Genomic DNA, 23,751 nt, shown 5'->3' on the forward strand with positions numbered 1-23,751 from the left:
TGACCCACTGGGAATGTGATGAAAGAAATAAAAGCTGAAATAAATCATTATCTCTACTATTATTCTGACATTTCAAATTCTTAAAATAAAGTGGTGATCCTAACTGACCTAGGACAGGGCATTTTTACTAGGATTAAATGTCAGCAATTGTGAAAAACTGAGTTTAAATGTATTTGGCTAAGGTATATGGAAACTTCCGACTTCAACTGTATGTATACTGTAGCTAAGAAAGTAATACTAAGTGTATGTTGTGTAGTAAGCTGTTAGTAGCCCATGTGCCTCACCCTAATAATTTGGTCTATTTACCCCTCTTCATTTTGCCTACTGTTCTGACTTGGTGGTGCACATGTAGCCTATAACCTGTTTTAGAGAAATGTAATCATCGAATTTTGTAAGAGCTTTCATTGTCTGCTTATATACTCCCTTTATTTATCCTACGGTTCTGACTTGGTGTACAGGGAGAACACTGTAAGAACGGCCCATGTTCTGAATTTTGTCGCTGTACATTTCAAAAGTGCTAAACAAATAGTTATATTGATTACATCCGTCCTAGCTCGCTCATTAATGTCTTAATCGAAATTACAGATTGCCTCTTATCTGCTTGTCATCACCTTATTCCATTGTTTCTACATCTCAATTGTCATTAGGAACCACATTTGTTTTTAGCAAGTCAGCCAAATCAGTTATGTTTTTTAAAAGGCAGTAAATGAGGCTGAATTAACTGTTTCGCTGCCAGCAAAGGCTCCGCTGATCGCCAGGTGTAGCAGTGGTAAGGTGTTGGGACTGCTGTTGGGACAGCTTTATGTAGGCCTTAACAGTTTGTGGTCACCGTTAAAGTGCAATTAATGTATTGTTTAGTGTTGTGTTGTGTAGTGGCTTTGATGGCATGCATCCCACTGTTTCATTTTTTTTTTTTGCCCCACCAAGATTTACATGCTAAAATCGCCACTGATTGTTAGAACTCAAATACTTTGCATTCTTGCTCACATTCTTTGCAATCTGTACAATGTCATCAGTAATGCTTTATTTGCTTGTTGCCATCTTTATAATAACACAGTAAGCCTCTTCTGACCTGGATTGACATTTTTGTCATTTTATCTTTATGGCTCTGCCATAATCCACTTGTTGTTTGATTTGTCAGGCTATTGATCATGGTGCGACCCTCTATTTGTATTGTCTTCCAACACGACCTTGAATACAGTTCAAATACCTTGAATACAGAAAAAAAATAGATTTTCTCTGCGACAGTTATTTAGATAGGCCCATTGAGATAGCACTGTTCGATATCTATGGATAGGCCAGCTTGCGTACATTGACCTCCATCACTGCATCACTTACTTGATGTGTGACACCTGTTATGCAGTACTCCATTATATTTCATAAGTATTTCATATAGCCTATTGTTCATGTACTGGGCAGAAGTGTGCAGAGATGGATGACCCCTAGACTAAATGCCAGATGTAAGGGGCTTAACTGACACACCCCCAGGTCTCCTAGGCACAGCTCTGGGATTCTGGATGCCTACAGGCTGGGAAAGTCCAATCCCATTTTAAATCAAGCAGAGGATTCCACGTAAATCCCTATTGACTTCCCATTTTGGATTAGGCACGGGATTTTTTTCTGAAACTTCTGGGGTATTCTGATTCAGGCTCAGTTCTTCTTAAGCCTGTAGGGTTCACCAATAGACTCGGGCAGTGGAACTAAGCAGCCATGAAAGTTTACTCTGGTGGTGGACCATGCAGGTATTTTTAGAAGCGATGGCAGTCACATTATTATGATGTATCATTCCTACGGTATTCGTTGGACATGCCTTGAGTATTACTGTTAACGACGTGTATATTTAAGGGGAGTTAGAAAATATATTTCCGTTAACAAGTCTTCAAAAGTTACATCCGGCAAAATACATTCTTGAGATTTTTCAGATGTTCAGTTGACAGGAACTTCAGCCTTTCTGACTCGGTTGGTTGACCTGTAGCTATGATTGTGTGGTGGACCTGGAAAATAGTAATGAGATGATGTTTTTCTTAGCCTTTGATGGTCCAGACATAATGATTGAAACAACCCGTTTAGAAGTGCACCCTCGGTTCTTGTGCAATCAGTATGGCCTACACTTAGCACAGTATGCACTTTCCCTGAACTCAGTATTTGATCTTTATTTAACTAGGCAAGTCAATTAAGAACAAATTCTTATTTTCAATGACAGCCTAGGAACAGTGGGTTAAGTGCCTTGTTCAGGGGTAGAACGACAGGTTTTTTACCTTGTCAGCTCGGGGTTTTGATCTTGCAACTTTTCAGTTACAAGTCCAACGCTCTAACCACTAGGCTACCTGCCGCCCCAGTATCTCCTGTGTGGTGGAATATTTTACATGCCATGCAGCCGTTCAGAGAGGAAAAGAATCAGGCGAGAGATCAGATGCTACACGTTTATGATTTCATTCAATCTAACACAATGTATACAATTCTCTCGTAGACTAAACATTTCTAAGGTAACCAAATCAGTATTCCATAACAAGCACAAATGCTTGGTGCATGTCCTTCAATGTTTGTAAAGCATGGCCCTGTTCTGGACCACACATACAAGATCTTGACATGTTTAAACCCAGTATATAGTTAGGCTACACATGCAAAAGTTACTTTGAATCTTTTTACAGTAGAATGAACAGGTAAAGTCCAAGGCAAACAGGAATATCCCTCAGAAATACAAAGACAGTAGAGCAAAAGTTAGAGATCAAGTAATATAGTGTACGTATACACAGTTGAATGTAAATTAAACACTGAAGGTCTTGGATCCAAAAGGAAAACCCGGACCATTGACTTGAAACATAGAGATAATATCTACAGTAGCACAGAAATGGAATGTTCATGTAACTTTATTTTAACCTTTATTTAAGTAGGCAAGTCAGTTAAGAACAAATTTTTACTTACAATGACAGCCTGCTTGTAAAGATAAGGCCTTAGATTTATGTATAGTGTTTTTTCATTCAGTACATGACAAGGGAATATAATGTAATGTACACAAAGCCCTCCTATAGTTTTTGGGGTTTCATGCCTCAAGCTACCCTCGTTACATCTTTGGAGATGCCTTTGATTGTTCATGTCACTTCATTGTGTTTGGAATACAATCAACTCATCAGCTACAGTATATCCTCCTTCCATAATACCATTTCCTATGTCTTTCCAGTTGGGAATGACATCATTAGCTTTGTTGAAGTTATGTGTGATTACGGTTAAGAACAAGGAATTTTTAGAATGACAAGTAAAATATGACCAGCTTTTGGAAGATGGGCTTTTCATTGGGGGCTGCTGGGGGTGGAACTGCTCTTATGTAGTCTAGGGGAATAGTGGATGTCATGGTGGAATGTGGTGGAAAGTAAGAGCATCCCGTTTTCTTGAATAGCCTCAGAGAGCCAAAAATACATTTTAGGGACTTGTCTATTGAGAAAAAGCTAATATGAACTATTAGTGATCATCAAGAGGCTCAGTGTCAAGGTTAATGACCCAGAAGCAGGCATAACTGGACGTCGGTTCAACCAGCCCACTGGGGATGTTTGTTTGTTGGTCACAGTTTTGGTCAAAGTTTACCATATGTAGGTTAAGTAAATGTCTACAGGTTAGTAATTAGTTCAGAAGATAAGTCATTGATTGAGGGACTGCTAGGTTAACTACAACAGTATTACCATACAATATCCCATAGATCCTTTGGATAACTTTGGCAGTTTTTTTATTATATATTTTTTTTTACAAGGAAGCAAGTTACAGATACAGTACAGTTGGCTAAGTCCGCAATAATTGTCTTTGGCCTGGCTCATGTCAGGTCATGTCACACATTGACCCAAATGTCTTTGATATTGTGATTCTGAATGGCAATGTAATACAGCTGGTTTTGTATTTACTTTGTCCCTGGGCTGGGAGGTGTGAATGTTCAATGTTGCCTAATGAAATGAGATGTTTCTGTCCCAACATTTACTACCCATGGTTGCAATGACAGCACAACCATGATGAAGGGCGTTGCTATGTTGGGCTTAGTTGGACTTGCTACAGTATGTGTTCTGCTGCTCTGGATAACAGCCAGAGGAAAGGCCTTGAATGACTTCTAGGCTCCTCTGTCAAACCAGAGGGGTACGTGAGAGAAAGAGTGAATGGTAAAAGTTGTGTGCCTTACAGACACAATGTGGCTTTGTGAGAGCAAATCAGTGCAATCCCAATGTAGCTTGGACTCTCTAGCGCTCTATCACTCACACTGTCTCCCTCTCCCTCTAGTCTATCTACTCACATCTCTGCTGACAAAAAGAGCTGCCTATCATTTGTAGGAGTCAGTTTTCAGACAACCTGTCCTGCACTCTTCTTTCAGTTCTTGAAAGAGGAAGCAGGACAACTGCTGCCCACGTCCGTCTGGTTTACCCCCTCGGCACTGTCCCCTCGCCTCGCTCTACATGAAGCTAACTGTGCCAGTGTACTGTTAACACCAATAATGAATGTCCAGGCGAGATGAATCCTTCCTGGAGTCAATTAGTAACCCAACTCTCTCAGGGGAGGATTAAGTGCACTATCCATTTCTAGAAATGACAAACGACCGACCTCACTGAACTCACTGATCAGACTGTCCTGTATTCAAGGGTCGTCTTCTCTCCTGTACTCCCTGTGGTCCACAGGTTTAGCCTGAGTCAGTCAATCAACCAATCACATCATATATCATAGCCCGAGGGAACCAATCATGATCTTTTCCACCCATTTGCAATACAGTACAATCAAATCGCTGTAGGGATGTTAACAGTTTTGTCCATGTAGTATATGTGGACGGTATGTAGAGTATGATGCACCAGTAAGTTTGTCAACATAATAATACAAATCAATGATTCCTTGGCTCATATACTGCTTCATCGATGATGTCAAACCTGATAACTGGCTCTGCCAGAGTAAAAGTCAAGGGTGTTCACTTATTTATACTGGAGGGAGTCCATGTATGACCATGATGCTATCTCTCTGTGAGGTTTCTAATGTTATTATATAGACATCTGATGTTTCTCCAAACATTTCAACTAGCTAGCAATTACAAAGGCTGTCTAGAGCGTGTTTTTTCATCATGCAGTCATTAAGTCCTCTTCTCTTATAGCCGTAAGAAGTTTTCACTAGCCACACATGCTACAATCATGCAAAGTCACTACATTAGTCCATGAAACAGTCAGGCGGTTAACTATAGTAATGCTCCCACTGATATCTGTGTATTTACTTGGATGTTTTATTTCATCAATGTAGTATCAAAACTTGGAGATATTTGTGTGACAGCTAGACAGTATTTGTGGTCAGTCACACATTTAGGCCATTCTAAGATTGTCCCCCTCATCTCCTTCTAAAAACAATCCCCCAAAAAGCACAGGGAGAAAAAACATTTTTGGCACAATGAGTGTATAGCACCACTATAAACTACCCGATACTGCCAACAAGCAGTCTCTTGGTTGGAAAGAAATCCTGTATATAGAAGCATATTCATACAAACATGAGAGCAGCAGCACTGGCGTCTTAGCACTTCAGCCCCAGCTGGAGAAACAAGATTATCCTATCAGCAGTGTACAGAGTCGTGAGCCCAGCTATGCTGCCAGTCCCCCTGGACAAATAAGCCAGGGAGAGATCTCCCAGTCAAAGAGAAGGGGGGATGCGGAGAGGAGGAAGAGAAGGGGGATAGCGATAAATCACATCTATTCTGGGCTCCTCTCAGAGGTACAGTTTATTCTCTCAAAAGTAATCTCTCTTTTCACTACATTTCTCCCAAGTGTTGTGAAAAGCTGCGGATTATCATCAATTGGTAATTCTCTCTCTCACAGACTCCCAATATTCATTTTTTTCGACATCTGCTGCTGATTGGTCGATGTTGAGCCATGTTAGGACACTTAACTCATGCGTAAAGTTTTTATGTTTTTTGTTTCAAAGATGCTAAGAGATGGAAATCAGAGTTCAACTAAACTATAGAAAACCAATGTTGTCCTGTTTTGAGAAGAATGATTACAACACTTTTATTCGGGGGCCTGTTGTTTGCCACCTGTTATTTAAAGCAAGAGCATCTTCCCAACTTCACCGAATCGTAAAATACACACATGTGCTCAAAAAGATGCATACAGACATACACTCACACACGGAAACAAACAATAATAAAATAACTCAATTCTATGGTTTCCTTTTATCTTTTTCATATCAAGCAAGTACCGTTAGCCTCACGTGAAGTGAGGCTTTAGGGTTAAGTCCTTTCCTTCCATAGTTGTAACTAAACAGCACCAGTAGAATTTGGCTGGCCTCAAGCCCTAGCCCTGGCCCCCCAGGGGCCCCGCCGGTCCCCTCCTCACTCTCTCATGGTTGCAGTCATTAGCTGGTGGCAGTCCAGTTCCCCCCGCAGCTCCAGGGGCCCCGGCAGCCTCATGCCCGTCTTCTGGTCGACACACCAGCACTTTCCCCGCTGCCCGTCACGTGCTGGCTGGCACTATAGACACAGGAAACAAGACAGGTATCAGTCACAAGCCAAATTATATACTAGTTTATACTAGTTGACAAAAACAGAATCATTTCAAACCTTGATTACATTGTGATACGATCACACACGCCTCTCTATGTATGCATGGGAATACTTGGAAACAGATTTCCTAAATTAAAATCTCTTTGAGCTGATTTCCTGGTGATTCTATAGTATTTTATGTCCAACAACGAAATATATATTTTTGTCTCAGAAAACTTCAGCACAGCATGGAGCTTGAGGAAGACCAGTGGAATTAGTCGTAAATCTGTTAAACAATCATTCCGCTCCTTGCCACTCCTGTCATGCTAATCTTTGGCATATGACACGGAGTACAAGGAGTGGAACGTTAGCTAAACAGACTGGTACCCAGGCTGGTGTGGCCCATGTACAGTTGAAGTCAGAAGTTTACATACACCTTAGCCAAATACATTTAAACTCAGTTTTTCACAATTCCTGAAATGTAATCCTGGTAAAACTTCTTAGGTGTCTTAGGTCAGTTAGGATCACCACTTTATTTTAAGAATGTGAAATGTCAGAATAATAGTGGAGAATTATTTATTTCAGCTTTTATTTCTTTCATCACATTCCCAGTGGGTCAGAAGTTTGCATACTCAATTAGTATTTGGTAGCATTGCCTTTAAATTGTTTAACTTGGGTCAAACGTTTCAGGTAGCCTTCCACAAGCTTCCCTCAATACTTTGGGTTAATTTTGGACCATTCCCCCTGACAGAGCTGATGTAACTGAGTCAGGTTTGTAGGCCTCCTTGCTCGCACACGCTTTTTCAGTTCTGCCCACAAATGATCTATAGGATTGAGGTCAGGGCTTTGTGATGGCCACTCCAATACCTTGACTTTGTTGTCCTTAAGCCATTTTGCCACAACTTTGGAAGTATGCTTGGGGTCATTGTCCAATTGGAAGACCCATTTGCGACCAAGCTTTAACTTCCCGACTGATGTCTTGAGATGTTGCTTCAATATATCCACATAATTTTCCTCCTTCATGATGCCATCTATTTTGTGAGGTGCACCACTCCCTCCTGCTGCAAAGCACCCCCACAACATGATGCTGCCACCCCCGTGCTTCACGGTTGGGATGGTGTTCTTAGGCTTGCCAGCCTCCCCCTTTTCCTCCATACATAACGATAGTCATTATGGCCAAAAAGTTATATTTTTCTTTCATCAGACCAGTGGACATTTCTCCAAAAAGTACGATCTTTGTCCCCATGTGCAGTGGCAAACCGTAGTCTGGCTTTTTTATGGCGGTTTTGGAGCAGTGGCTTCTTCCTTGCTGAGCGGCCTTTCAGGTTATGTTTATATAGGACTCGTTTAACTGTGGATATAGATACTTTTGTACCTGTTTCCTCCAGCATCTTCACAAGGTCCTTTGCTGTTGTTCTGGGATTGATTTGCACTTTTCGCACCATCTCTAGAAGACAGAGCGCGTCTCCTTCCTGAGCAGTATGACGGCTGCGTGGTCCCATGGTGTTTATACTTGTGTACTATTGTTTGTACAGATGAATGTGATACCTTCAGGTGTTTGGAAATTGCTCCCAAGGATGAACCAGACTTGTGGAGGTCTACAATGTTTTTTTCTGAGGTCTTGGCTGATTTATTTTGATTTTCCCATGATGTCAAGCAAAGAGGCACTGAGTTTGAAGGTAGGTCTTGAAATACATCCACAGGTACACCTCCAATTGAATCAAATGATGTCAATTACCCTATCAGAAGCTTCTAAAGCCATAACATCAATGTCTGGAATTTTCCATGCTGTTTAAAGGCAGGGTAAACTAAGTGTATGTAAACTGACCCACTGGAATTGTGATACAGTGAAATATAAGTGAAATAATCTGTCTGTAAACAATTGTTGGAAAAATGACTTGTGTCATGCACAAAGTAGATGTCCTAACCGACTTGCCAAAACGATAGTTTGTTAACAAAAAATTTGTGGAGTGGTTGAAAAATTAGTTTTAATGACTCCAACCTAAGTGTAGGTAAACTTCCGACTTCAACTTTAGATGTTTGGAAATGTACGCCCATGTATGCTCATATACGTCCATGTAGGTATCTGGAAATGGCAAACAGTTTTATACTACCCTTTGTTTTTGATTTCAGTGAACACCTGGGTTACGTTTCATGACATGACCATTAAATGTTGATGGCTGCAAATAACGAATAGGTTACATGCTTTTTGTAACCTAACTGCTAAGCTCATGGATTTTGATCTGTAAAATAGTCATTGAAAACACCTGTTAGACACAAGAAACAAGGTATCAGTCACAAGCCAAATGGCACTTATTGCATGATAAGCATATGATAGAGATAAATGGCATCAGGTATGGTGCCCAAATACATTCAGCCGTAGACCGATTTTTCTTTGAGAGGATGGTCGGAGGCTGGAACATAGTTATAAATAATTTGTACACTGCAAATTGCCCGCAAAAATCTCAAACAAATATACTATTTGACAAAAACAGAATAATTTCAAACCTTGATTACATTGTGATACGATCACATATGCTTCTCTATGTATGCATGGGAATGCTTGCGAACAGATGTCCTAAATTAAATTCTCTTTGAGCTGATTTCCTGGTGATTCTATAGTATTTTATGTCCAACAACGAAATATATATTTTTTGGCTCAGAAAACTTGTCTCAGAAAACCACAGGAACTCTGACGTAAGGTATTGCAGTTTCTTAATAGCACTTAGGTCCCTTAAAGCTGGATTACTTAATGGTGAAAGAGCCACGTCCGTTTGTGATATTACAACAACAAAGAAGTTACTGCAAACAACAAACACTTTTTGTCATCCTCGGACATCATTGCACGCACGATAGAAGAGAGCAATATGTGCTGCAATCATTTTTTTACCATGCTGCACGACTCTCCTCAGCTCGGAAACAAAAACAATAACAGCGGTGTTACGGCGGCCGGTGGCGATGTTTCCCCCTACTGCGGATTCCATCTTTAAGGTACCTTAAAATTCAAACCTGAGGTACCTTAAAAATCAAACCACTGTTATATTTGACATTGTTCCCTTAGTTAATAACTTTCTCTCAAGCACCTCCTTCTCACCAGTGCAAATATGAATCAATTGAATAGAAACTCAAAGTTCTATGAATCATAACCACTGAGTGATAAGTTTCTGTACATAACCTTGGGTGGTTTTGAAACACCCCATCAGCTTGGCTCAACTTTCCTATTGAGATTCCTCCTGTGCAATGAAAAGATGCCAGTTGACCTCTCATAACCTTAGTTATGCTCACAAAGGGTGCAGTAAAGTTCTACCACGATGCAATTATAGATAAACAGTAAACAGATGCCTTTTACACACTATACCGAGCAGACGAGGGTACTTTAACTGTGTTACACAATCAAGCCTAACCCCAGACTCTGATGCCCTTGGCAGGGTAAGCCTTTTATCACTGACTGACTCTGCTACGCCTGTTGCTTCGTAGCGTTTTCAGCTCTACAGAGCAACAAGCCTTATCTAGCTCCATGTTCTCAGATTCGTCCCAGTCTTATCTACAAAGTCGCCCATTTCAGACATAGCAAGAAATAATTGCTTCGAAAAGCTAATGACATCTATCACAGCAATGAAGCGATTACTGTCAACCATTTTAGGTTAACCAATGTGTTGTGTGCAGACGGTTCAGCTCGAATTGTCTTTGATAAATCACTGCTTGTCTGTAGATGTAGAGTCTTGGCAGGAGAAAATGCTCACATAAAACAATGCTGTTACACAGACATTTTGTGTTTTGGCTAATAGAGCAGTGACGAAGTTAGAGGGGATTGTTTGCGTAGTGTGTTTGTATGTGCCTGTCTGATACCAGACCGAGTGAATGATAGATGATCGGATCTCGCTTGCTAACGACCTTCTCCACAGACTACCTGGATAAATGTCTGCATCCAAAAAGGCACGATATTCCTTATAGTGGTCTACTTTTTTGGATGTGCTCAATATGGCTCTGGTTAAAAGTAGTGCACTGTATAAGGAATAAATAAGTTGCCATTTCGGAGTATGTCAAGGAGTACTTCCTGAATAGTGCATAATATAGATAACAGTGGGATAATGACTACTTGTCAGTCGACGAACCTGCTTGGCATGGAAGTCTCCGTTCTTGTCACAGTTGGGTATGGGGATGCTGTAGAGATCCTCGTGAGTGCGAGTGTTGGACACCAGTCGGTCCAGCGCTCTCTGCAGCTCAGCACGACATGGAGCCTGAGGAAAATCAGTGGAATTAGTCGTAAATCTGCTCAGCTATCATTCCACTCCTTGCCACTCCTGTCATGTTAATCTTTGGCAAATGACACGGAGAATAAGGAGTGGAAGGTTATCTAAACAGACTGGTACCCAGGCTAGTGCGGCCCATGTAGATGTTCGGAAATGTACGCCTATGTACGTGTAACAGTATAACTTTAATCCGTCCCCTCGCCCCGACCCGGGCGCGAACCAGGGACCCTCTGCACACATCAACAACTGATACCCACGAAGCATCGTTACCCATCGCTCCACAAAAGCCGCGGCCCTTGCAGAGCAAGGGGAACCACTACTTCAAGGTCTCAAAGCGTGTGACGTAACCGATTGAAACGCTATTAACGAGCACCACCGCTAACTAGCTAGCTATTTCACATCCGTTACACTCACCCCCCTTTCGACCTCCTCCTTTTTCCGCAGCAACCAGTGATCCGGGTCAACAGCATCAATGTAACAGTGTAACTTTAGACCGTCCCCTCGCCCCGACACAGGCGCGAACCAGGGACCCTCTGCACACATCAACAACTGACACCCACGAAGCATCGTTACCCATCGCTCCACAAAAGCCGCGGCCCTTGCAGAGCAAGGGGAACCACTACTTCAAGGTCTCAAAGCGAGTGACGTAACCGATTGAAACGCTATTAGCGAGCACCACCGCTAACTAGCTAGCTATTTCACATCCATTACATATGCTCATATACGTCCATGTAGGTATCTGGAAATGGCAAACAGTTTTATACTACCCTTTGTTGTTGGTTTCAGTGAACACCTGGGTTACGTTTCATGACATGACCATTAAATGTTGAGTGCTGCAAATAACGAATAGGTTACATGCCGTTTGTAACCTGACTGCTAAACTCATGGATTTTGATCTGTAAAATAGTCATTGAAAACACCTGTTAGACTTGTGTCGGTCTAGTAACTAGACTCAACTAGACTCTAGTTGAACGTTATGGGGCGACATTATTTTTTACATCCAGCACCTGCTCAAATACTTTAAATGTGCGTATGTAATGTTTTCCTATAGGTAATCATTATGTGTAATCTTTTCCTATACGGAGGTGAACAGTGGTTGGTGCTCTCACCAGGGCAGCCTTTGGGTCCTCCCTGGCGTTATTGCTTCTCTGATTGGTGGATTTGGCGGGGTGGCGGGCCAGGGTCTTCTGGATGCAGCGCTTGTCCTGGGGACTGCAGCGGATGTTGCTGTTATTGGGGTGCTCAGGGATGACCTCATCCTGTCTGTCAATCGCTGTGGGACACAAGAGTTAACATTGAGTCACAGCACTACAAGTCACAGACATTTTTATTTAAACCTTTATTTATCCAGTAAGTCCTATCAATGTCAAGAGACCTCTTTTACAAGGGTAACCTCTAGAGCTACAACCTACACAACACATGAAAGACTCGCAATCCCAACCCGTACAAAGTCACAAATCATACACTTCACAACACAAGAGTTAAAACAATAGACCATGCCATTTTTGACAGGCTTCTCTGTAAATTACACTGCCTCTCAGAGGCTTTACGCAATTTGTTGATTGCATGAAAATTTATAATTTAATGTACCTAATTTACAGCATATTACTGATCTGACCCAACGCAAATGTTGTCATACCAACACAGAGCTATCTTTCCATTAATATGCGTATGGGAGCAATAACACTTGATTTGATTTGATGAAAACACAATGGGGAATTGTAGGCTAAGAACCGGGCTTAGCATCAAGGACAAACAGTGGTGTTCCCACTCAGGGGGGTAAAGTACAGTAATCTCAATTTGGACCTCAGCTCTCTTGGTCTTCCTTTAACCACTGGCACCATACTTCTGCCAAGGAGAGCTATTGATGCATTTGAAATGACTACCCCCTCTCTCTTCACTGCCTGCCTACCCATTGTGGCCTGTGCCACATTTACCTTGCAACAATCCTCCAGTTCTTTGGCCCTGCAGGCAGCCAGCTGTTTCCTAAGGAAACAGCCCCCCCCCCCCCCCCTCCACCTCCCCTACAGCAAAAGAAACCCTCCCTGTGCCAGATGGAGATTGGAAGAGGGTATTTTGCAGTGTCACAAGATGCCGGTGGGCAAAGGTATGGAGTGTGGAGAGATTTACAGCTGTTTTGTTCTGGCTTAACTGTTCACTTGTGGCCTTTGCAGGGTTGGTTGGTAACCCAAACAACTTTTTCCCCCACCAACTGTTCTTTGCTGTTCTGCTTGTGACCTGTGGCATTTCATGGGTTGGCACTGCAACCATAGCACCCAGAGCCTGGGCTTTAGTGCTGCCTTGGGCTTTGTCTGTCAGATCACTGGAAAGATCAAAGCACGAATGGTGTCTCACGTCAGTGTGGCATAATGCCAGTTGCTTCTGGGATCCTACTTTCTCTCATAGTCAGATCTTCTGCATTGCCCTCTCTGACCTTTCCACGTTTTCCAAGGGAATTCACTCTGTAATTAGGATTAAATAGCAATTAGCTTTCAACAGGTTTTGTTGTGAAGTTATTTTTGTTATTGAACAACTCATGAGGTAAGGTGACCTTTTTCTGTTTTAGACTTGGCGTAAAGGGCTTTGCCATTAGCTATTCTAGTCATATTTTAGGAATGAGACGAGAGGTTTACATTTCTATACCGTACCTCTCTACGCGAGGTTGAGGTGAGGGAGTTTCTCTGAAATTGATTGACAGGCTGTGCTCTGCTGACCGGGGGTTTGTATATTTCTGTTGGCCTTACTCATCAGCACTTTTTGCCAGACCCAGTACGACTTCAGCTGTTTTCCCGTCTCCTCATAAGTTGTTCTTTCCCTCCTTTGCCATTTAGCGGTTTGACGAATCCATGCTCTTTTGGAGTGCCATTTCATACAAGCCCAAAGTTATTTAAAAGTGGGTCAGGGGTGCCATGTCCTGTTTGCTGCCACCTCTGTTCTCTGGGGAGGAAGCTGCTGCTTCATTGTGTGGTTTCGGGTGGATTGTATCAACATCTCAGTTTCAAACACAGGCAGGCTAAGGCACAAGGCAGGCTGCAATGATGAGGAATAGAAAGGGTGGGACGCACTCCAGGAAAAAATCAAAGTATAATCTTCTTTCAATTCAAAATTATAATGTTAAACAAACAGGAAAAAAATCCAGGGCCAACCATTTCGGCTAGATTCCTTTGTCAAGAGTTATGATGGAGAACACAGGTATGGACAGTGTGCAGTATCCACTCGCATCCAACCCGCAGCCACAGGTGCATAGCCAAGATAAAGAAAGACTCGATTTTACGACTGTTCTGATAAAGGTTCTATCATTTTCCTCTGTTTTGACAGCGTTTAAAAACCAAAGGCCGTGAACATGTCAACAGGGAGGTTCATGTAAAGTTAACGTGCGTTCAAGAGCCCGCTGGATCCCTCAAACCATCGCCATCTTCCATCATATGATTGAATTAGTGCAGACTAGTCTACAACCGACCGAGTTGCGAACCAATTTTCAGTCATTTTCTCTGACTTCACCTTCCTCCAGTGAGGTGTTTGCCAGGGAATGTTGGTGGTGTGTTCCCACTCCCAGCCCACAGAGGTTCAGAGGGTGGCATGGAACTCCAATGTTCCAGTTGCAGCTGTCACTGGGAGTCTGGATGGAGCATGTGTACTGGTCTCAACACTGTCCTGGGGGACATGTCTTGCTCCGTAGGCTGGACTTTGTTACACTATATAGCAATATAGTATGTCAGCTAGCGAGATGCTTATCGTCAGCCGTCATTGCGTCAGTGGAAATCTGGGTGAGGAGACAATGGGCGTTTGGCACGCTTAAATGTAAATAGAGCACGTTTGACACAACTTGTCTCCCACATGCATATCCTATGTCAATTCATTGCTCTATATGTAAGCTGACATTAGCAATAATGTGTTCAATCTGTTTAACTAAAGTGTTACCCTCCGTTTTGGGGGGGTATTTTAAGCTTATTGGTCCATAGTGCTTTGTGTGGCATATGTCTATACTGTAAAATAATACATGTGGACATTATTACAATAAAAAGGGTAGTGCTCAACTACCCTTCACTTTTTTTTTTTTTTTTTTACTTTCCTTTGACTTCTCTGCTTAAACCATGTAGCAGCCATAAACAGAGGTAGGTACCCCACAAAAGTGGGCCGAAATGAATTATCCATGAAATAACAACTGAACCGTAATCACTGGTTGGTTGGGGTTGTTTTTGCTCATCCACAGTAAGAATATCCCACAAAACAGGATCACGCACCAAAATACAACAACATCAAACATTACAGCAACACACTACTCGTGCCAATAGCAACATTGTTCGTAGTGATTAAGCACATTTTGATTGCAGTATATTTGAGGCTCTGGTGTGCAAACCGTGCGTAAATACATAACAACAGGCTCAATTCCAAATGAACGAACGCCTGTTCAAACAATGCACCATTGGCTGAATCCCCTGCCAGATGTTTGTAATATAAGTGTTTGCATTGGATGTGTCGAAACAAAGCATGATGGGAGCGGTTGCTGTTTAATACGTTCACACATGAGCTCACACAGTTCGAGGGACTTTGATTTCACTGTGCTCCGAAAGATTAGGCGTATTTGAAGGCCAGCTAGCGAGCGCTCACCATCGCTCTGTGTTGTTACTCAGCGTCAGTTGGTTCGCTTGTGTATCTCTGTCTCCACAGCTCCAACACCAGGAGGGGGTCCTAAATCCATGGTTCCATGGAGGGATCAATTAGCTAATCACATTTACTGAGTTCTGCTACAGAAGGCCCAGCTGTACAAATGGGATAAATACCCAAAGTAAGCAAATAATGACCAAAACATGCCATCAGGGACATCTGCAATTGGTTTCCCCAACATATCCTCATTGGCCACAGAGAAATGATTGAATCAGTATCATAATTCCAGTGAGCACACAGACAAGTGTTTTCCTCACATCGTAAGAGTTGTGGATGGTTGACAAAAACAGATGGTTGACTAGAAGTGCCACTGATCGGCCTTCCTAAAATGCAGATACATACTGTGCATCAGACACATGGAGCTCCTTTAAGCTCATCACCAGCGTGAATGGCATTCGCAACACCTTATTTCAGTAATGACATTTCCATTGACATCTGTATCTGCTTGTAAATACTATACGTGCCCAAGTTTAAAAGGTTCGTGAAGCATTTGAATATGACACCAAAGGAGACCCAGTCGGAATGTTTGAATGGATTCCAAGCCCTCATAATGATTTCTAAGAATTAGAATTGAGAGAGCGTTTCTAAGAATCAGTTATTAAGGAAGGAGGGCATGATAAGATGCAGACTGTACTACAGTACTTACAGTTGCTATGGAAATTGAGTTTACGAGTACTGCAGCTTTGAACTTGAAGGAAAGTAAAAGTACAGTAGATGTATTCCTCAGATTTAAATGGTCTGTGCGTCGGTCCATGGAAATGGCAGGCTAGCTTTGGGAAATGTTTATTGACAGAACCTATGAAAATGTTATATTCTGAGTGTTGACCGTTTCATTTGGGATATGAGGCAACGTCTCAGTCTCTGGGACTGCTGCTTGATGGTAGCATTTCATCTGTACACATACTGTCAATTCAGGATCAGTCATACACCTTCCCCCTACGGTGTACTTTTCTTTGGGAATCCGTTCCATTTTTTAAAAACCCTCTTCTATTTTTATCAGACATGTTCACTGTTGCTAGGTCTGGGGCAGTGCGGGAAGCGTCTCAAGGAGATGTACCCCTAGGTTTAATAATGGATAAACCCGGCAAATGTGCTACAAAGGAACTCGTATACTTGTGGCTTGGGTTTTTCTCTTCCTCCCTCTCTCTTCCTCTCTCTCTGTTCTCTCTCTCTCTTTCCCTTTTCTTCCTGTCTCTCTGGTGCATGGGGTTTCAAAGGCGCTGCACCGAAGTGTTGATGTAAGACTTATTGAGTAGGGCTACGTTGGGGGGTACTTTCCTTCATGACAGGACCCAGGGGGGGTCAACCAAAGCTCAACACTGGGATAGTGGGATTCCAGAACACTGAAAACAAAACATCCAAACATTTCGACACCATTTAGCATTTCATCAATCGCTGACACCCCCTATCTTGTTGAGAGAGTTTACGAGAACTCCCAAACCGCTGAACATTCACACTTTAGCCCACTTCTGCTTCAGCGCTGCTCGCCTCAAACAGACAACACAATGGTGTGGATGGCGAAGTCAGTCAGTAAACAATGTTTAGGGAAAAACATTCAGCTAGATTAAGGAATGCAGAGGACAGTACGAAGCCAAAACCAAGACAGTCAACCTTTTATCATGCACTAAACAGCTTTCCCCCTCTCTCTGATTCCGTTTAGTCACGCTATGTGCTGGCCTAACCTAGGCTGGCCTCGCACAGAGCAGAAGGCTCTCATTTCTGCTCTGGCAGCAAGTGTGCCGATGAGCTCATCCTAGCAGAGCTGGACTGTGGGCGATGCGCTCCGGGGCAGGGGGGGAGAGGAGCAGCAACTCACCCAGGCCCAGGCGAAAACTGATGCAGCAGTGCTGGAGACGACTGGAGACTTGAGTCTCTGGAAGTGCATCCAAAATGGCACCATATTCTCCCTAAAGCAGAGCACTACTTTTGACCAGAGCCCTGAGAATAGGGTGCCATGTCAGACGAAGCCTGGAAGTTGAGGGCTGTTCAAGTCTGTCCAAAGTCTTGCCTTGCTGTGCTGCTTGGAACTGGGAAATAGTTCGCCTTCATTACCGATAACCGTTGGAGGTCCCGGCAGCAGCAGTGCTGGTGGAAGAAGCGATGTTGGAACAATCAGTGTGGATGAGATCTGGAACAAATGAGTGAATTGCTTCGTTCGCGGTGCGTTTTTACGATCGCTACTTAACTTCTTTGGCATAATGGAAATCGCCACCGTGAAACACTGCCTACGAGTTCCCCCTGCTTTGGAAGGGGAGAGCGGAAGAATTAAAAAGCAGGAACAGTTTCATCTGCTGCAATCTGAAGAATACGATGGGACAGGAATAGCAGATAAGCCATACAGTATTAGCTGTTAAAGTGGAACCAGACCTCTGCTGCTACAGTAGGAAGAAGAATGTGACTACCGTGAGAGGAAAAAGACAGGAGTTGTATCAAGATGTCTGCAGAGGGAAGTGAACAAGACATCTCCAGTAAAAGAGGAGTCAGTCAGTCAGACATCTGCAGTGAAGAGGAGGAGGAGGAGGAATGGGGCCATGAAGAGAGTGAGAATGAATTACTGATTGCAGAGAGCTCTAATAGCCTGAGACTGGCCGCACTCCATTACAGAGTAATTTCATACAGGCAGACAGGCAGCTTTTATTACCTCCTCTTGTTAAACACACACACACACACACACACACACACACACACACACACACACACACACACACACACACACACACACACACACACACACACACACACACACACACACACACACACACACACACACACAGTTCCCTGCAATACAACACGCATGACCACGTATTAACATGCTGAGATCGATAACAGGATACACGCAGAGATGGTCATACATTCACACAAATGGTGCGTACACCCACATACAGTATACTGCAGCTACATCAATACACAAACGCATGCACTCACAAATATATACAAATACACTTATAATGCATTCTCACACATTCACATTCAGTTCACACTCACACAGACACTACATGACCACAAGTATGTGGACACCTGCTCATTTGAAATCTCATTCCAAAATCAAATATGGAGTTGGTCCCCCCTTTGCTGCTATAACAGCCTCCACTCTTCTGGGAAGACTTTCCACTAGATGTTGGAACATTGCTGCAGGGACTTGCTTCCATTCAGCCACAAGAGCATTAGTGAGGTCGGGCACTGATGTTGGGCGATTAGGCCTGGCTCGCAGTCAGCGTTCCAATTCATCCCAAAGGTGTTCAATGGGGTTGAGGTCAGGGCTCTGTGCAGGCCATTCAAGTTCTTCCACACCGATCTCAACAAACCATTTCTCTATGATCTCACTTTGTGCAACAACGCGGCTGAGACGCGTCACAATAACAGCACTTACAGTTGACCAGGGCAGCTCTAGCAGGCCAGAAATTTGACGAACTGACTTGTTGGAAATGTGGCATCCTATGACATGCCCTGTTGAAAGTCACTGAGCTCTTCAGTAAGGCCATTCTACTGCTAATGTTTCCTATGGAGATTGCATGGCTGTGTGCTTGATTTTATACACCTGTCATCAACGGGTGTGGCTGAAATAGCCAAATCCACTAATTTGAAGGGGTGACATACTTTTGTATATATAGTGTACGTACACACACACACACACACACACACACACACACACACACACACACACACACACACACACACACACACACACGCAAAAACACATGCATACATATACAAACCCACACACATAGAGCACGGAAATTTGATCACGCTCTCTGATGTGAGTAAGACCTTGAAACAGGTCAACATTCACAAGGCCGCAGGGCCAGGCGGATTACCACAATGTGTACTCCGAGTATGCTCTGACCAATTGGCAAGTGTCTTCAATGACATTTTCAATCTCTCCCTGTCTGAGTCTGTAATACCAACATGTTTCAAGCAGACCACCATAGTCCCTGCGTCCAAGAACACTAAGGTAACCTGCCTAAATGACTACCGACCCGTAGCACTCACGCCTGTAGCCATGAAGTGCTTTGAAAGGCTTTTCATGGCTCACATCAACACCATTATCCCAATAACCATAGATAGACCCACTAGAATTTGCATACCGCCCTAACAGATCCACAGATTATGCAATCTCTATTGCACTCCACACTGCCCTTTCCCACCTGGACAAAAATATAACCTATGTGAAAATGCTATTCATTGACTACAGCTCAGCGTTCAACACCATAGTGCCTTCAAAGCTCATCACTAAGCTAAGGACCCTGGGACTAAACACCTCCCTCTGCAACTGGATCCTGGACCTCCTAACGGCCCGCCCCCCAGGTGGTAAGGGTAGGTAACAACACATCCACCACACTGATCCTCAACACGGGGGCCCCTCAGGGGTGCATGCTCAGTCCCCTCCTGTACTCCCTGTTCACTCATGACTGCATGGCCAGGCACGACTCCAACACCATCATTAAGTTTGGCGATGACCCAACATCGGTTGGCCTGATCACCGACAGCGACAAGAAAGCCTATAGGGAGGTGGTCAGAGACCTGGCCGGGTGGTGCCAGGACAACAACCTTTCCGTCAACGTGATCAAGACAAAGGAGATGATTGTGGACTACAGGAAAAGGAGGACCGAGCATGCCCCCATTCTTATCGAAGGGGCTATGGTGGAGCAGGTTGAGAGCTTCAAGTTCTTTGGTGTCCACATCACCAACAAACTAACATGGTCCAAGCACACCAAGACAGTCATGAAGAGGACACAACAAAACCTATTTCCCCTCAGGAGACTGAAAAGATTTGGCATGTGTCCTCAGATCCTCAAAAGGTTCTACAGCTGCCACATTGAGAGCACCCTGACAGGTTGCATCATTGCCTGGTATGGCAACTGCTCGGCCTCTGACCGCAAGGCACTACAGAGGGTAGTGCGTACGGCCCAATACATCACTGTGGCCAAGCTTCCTGCCATCCAGACCTCTATACCAGGCGGTGTTAGAGGAAGGCCCTAAAAATTGTCAAAGACTCCAGCCACCCTAGTCATAGACTGTTCTATGACTAGGATGGCAAGCTGTACTGGAGTGCCAAGTCTAGGTCCAAGAGGCTTCTAAACAGTTTCTACCCCCAAGCCATAAGACTCCTGAACATCTAATCAAATGGCTACCCAGACTATTTGCTCTGCCCCCCCCCCCCCCCCCACCACACACACACACACACACACACTTTACACTACTGCTACTCTCTGTTATTATCTATGCATAGTCACTTTAATAACTCCACCTGCATGTACCTCGACTAACCGGAGCCCACGCACACTGACTCTGTACCTGTACCCCTTGTACGTATATGGCCTCACTAATGTTATTTTAATGCTGCTCTTTAATTATTTGTTACTTTTTTTAATTTAATTTTTTTAATTTTTTAACTGCATTGTTGGTTAGGGCTTGTAAGTAAGCATTTCACTGTAAGGTCTACACCTGTTTTATTCTGCGCATGTGACATGACATTTGATTTGATACTTCCATACACACATACGCCCAGCCATACTATCCCCACAGTGCTTCTCTCTCTGACCGATAGCTTTTCTGCTCTGTCTAAGGCAGAAGGTGTCCTTTTACTGTGTACGGCCGGGCGCAAAACAGCGGGGGGACTGTGTGCTCTCGGGTCAGGCCATGCGTGAAGAGCTGGTGTGTGTGCTCTGGGCCGAGGCTTAGTGGAGATTAGAGCAAACAAGCTGCACATTGCCACACCCTCCCCAGCTCAGGTAAGAGCAGGGAGCAGGGAGAGAACACTCTTGCCCAGCCCCGGCACCCTGGCCCTCTTAACTGCGAATGGTCCAACCGGACCAGCTATGATCCAACATGAGAGAGGGGAAGAGAGGAAGAGAGAGTGTGAGAGAGATACCAACCAGTCCGCCAGGCTTGATTTACAGTTAAGTCATATTATATACAGTACTAACCTGGAAAACGACTGAGGCTATTGTTGAGGTGTCCTAATTCTGGGTAGGCGTGCCAGTGCGCCACTAAAAGTGTTGCGTACAGTAGCCTAAAATACAATATGGAGAGTCGGACCGCAACTGAAGAAAAGAAGGTGGGATAACATAATGCATCACCCATTTTTAACAGAGGGTGACCACCAGTGATACTACCTGCACATACAGCCACATCAGTGGACAAACGTTAAAGATACCGGTAGCCCACAACCACTCCTTCCCTCTTGTCTCACCTGAGTTCTCTTCCACATCCCTCTCGTCGGTGCACACTCCCTGGCCATGCATGAGCGAGTGGAGGGGCCTCTCCACATTCCGCGGTGGGTAGCAGCGGAGCCCCGTGCCGCAGCGGGGCGAGTAGACGCCGCAGTGCACCCCCTTGGCCAGGGCGCAGGTGGGGCAGCAGCCACAGCCCGCCTCCCTCACCGTCTCTTCGCAGCTGCCATCAGGCAGTTGGCAGCTGGCCAGCCGCTCCTCGGAACACACGGGGCAGCGGATGGCCTCCTCCGTCAGACACAGGGTCGCCAGCGAAAGGGCGCCCACCGCCCACAGGCCCCAGCAGGGCGGCGCTATAGCCGCACCGCCACCTCGCACCATGGCAGTCCCGAAGGCGTGATCTCAAATCTTTGCCCTCGATTTCTCTTGCACTTTCCCGCAGTTCGTTTGTTAGTATTCCTTCTGTTTCTCTGCTCTCTCACCCACAACTGTTAGGTCTCTGCTTTAGTTTTGGAGGGTAAGGAGGAGGAGGGAGGCGGTTGGAGTGTTTGGTCTTTGATGTTGCCCGCTGGTTGGTGTTTCGGGTGGCAGGGGTTTTGGCAGGAGTTGGAACACAATGTCCCCGCTGTTTTACCTCGACTTTTCTTAGGCTCGATTTCCTAGCCCTGGGATGTTTGGGATGTTGGAGAAAGAATGCAGGTAGATCAAAGAATGCTAAATATCTTGCTCTCCCATGCGACGAAAGTCGTTAAGTCTTTGAGTCGCACAAAGTGGTTATTTGTTGGGAAGTAGAACAAATGTCTATTTAGGTGAGTCTTTGTCCCTTCAAGTATAATTCACACAGAGCCCATGAAGCCTCTTATAGTGCAAAGAGAAAAGTCTGAGGTTTGCCAATGTCCAGGTGTAGGGAAGGGGCATCAAGTTTTTCAAGTCGAGTAGCAATTTCGTCTTCCATATGGGGTGCAGTGCAATGGGTTGCTCCTGAGAATGGCTCTACACGAGTGGTTCCTCTTGGAATTTATACTGCTGGCCAATGGACACGCCTCCTTCTTCAGGGGGAGAGGAGCTGAAAGGCACAGGGAAGAAATGCCAGGCTAAAGCGCTCTCGCTCTCTCTCTCTCTCTCTCTCTCTCTCTCTCTCTCTCTCTCCCTGACTCTCTTTTTCTCTTGCTGTCTCTCACTCATGCTCTCACACAGAGACACACACACATACTCTCTCCCTCACTTTTTTTCTCTCAATCTTGAATGCTCACACAGAATTGCAGGGAAGAAATACTGGGCTGAAACACCCTCCACAGACACACACATACACACACACACACACACACACACACACACACACACACACACACACACACACACACACACACACACACACACACACACACACACACACACACACACACACACACACACACACACACACACTTTCACTCTCTCTCTACCCACTCTCACTTTCTCTTTCCCTATGTTGAATATTCACACAATGAGTATCTCTCTTTTTGTCCCTTTATAACACAGAATCACAGGGACAAAATATGTAACTAAAGCCTTCTCCTCTCTCACATTCAGACTCAAGAGCTGGCAGCACCTTCACCCTAACACAACGACTGTGTACACAAACTCGCATCATTACAATAGCTTGCCTTGAACCACTAACCCCCCCCCCCCCACCCCTCTCACCCCCCCTCTCTCGTTCTCTCTCTAAATACTCACTAGCCTGAACGTGCACTTGCACACTGACACACAAACACACACACAGAGAAAAACGTATCTGGAAAGCTATTATCTCACTCGCAGTAAAAGGCATTCATATACACACAAAGGGGATAAAGAAAACCACTTCCATGCCATCTTAAACTCTCTTTCACAGGCACACACACATACACCTCCAGCTAATGACGAAGCATTGTTGAAATAACAACGATTGGGCAACCTCGTGTCCCTTTCCTGCACATGGCCGTGGTTAGCGTGGCCAGTGTGTGTGTTGTGTGAGAAGACGAGTCCATTAGGCACCAGCATCCCTGTTTTCCTCCCTCTGCATCTGCCCTTTACTCAATAACTCTCTCTCTCCATTCAATTCAAGGGGCTTTATTGGCATGGGAAACATATGTTTACATTGCCAAAGCAAGTGAAATAGATAATAAACAAAAGTGAAATAAACTCACTCTAT

The 23,751-nt window shown here is 44.2% G+C and overlaps 1 protein-coding gene across 1 annotated transcript; it reads right to left on the reverse strand.

The window, feature by feature from the left end:
- Nucleotides 1-2,409: 2,409 nt before the first annotated feature.
- LOC129837574 (insulin-like growth factor-binding protein 4) lies at nt 2,410-22,616 on the reverse strand. The gene is made up of 4 exons (XM_055903856.1): nt 21,599-22,616; nt 11,847-12,010; nt 10,600-10,725; nt 2,410-6,472 (listed from the first exon to the last, which is right to left on the reverse strand). Exons 1-4 carry the CDS (start codon nt 21,957-21,959, stop codon nt 6,335-6,337), a joined length of 789 nt encoding a protein of 262 aa, XP_055759831.1. The 5' UTR covers nt 21,960-22,616; the 3' UTR covers nt 2,410-6,334.
- Nucleotides 22,617-23,751: the final 1,135 nt, after the last annotated feature.

The sequence above is a fragment of the Salvelinus fontinalis genome, chromosome 3 (assembly GCF_029448725.1).
Source record: "Salvelinus fontinalis isolate EN_2023a chromosome 3, ASM2944872v1, whole genome shotgun sequence".
NCBI lineage: Eukaryota > Metazoa > Chordata > Actinopteri > Salmoniformes > Salmonidae > Salvelinus > Salvelinus fontinalis.

Coding starts and splice junctions, on each gene's coding strand:
- LOC129837574 (XM_055903856.1), bottom strand. CDS start 21,959: ATGGTGCGAGGTGGCGGTGCGGCTATAGCGCCGCCCTGCTGGGGCCTG. Junction 12,011..21,598: donor GGATGTGGAAGAGAACTCAG/GTGAGACAAGAG, acceptor TGTGTCCCACAG/CGATTGACAGACAGGATGAG. Junction 10,726..11,846: donor AGGACCCAAAGGCTGCCCTG/GTGAGAGCACCA, acceptor GATTTTCCTCAG/GCTCCATGTCGTGCTGAGCT.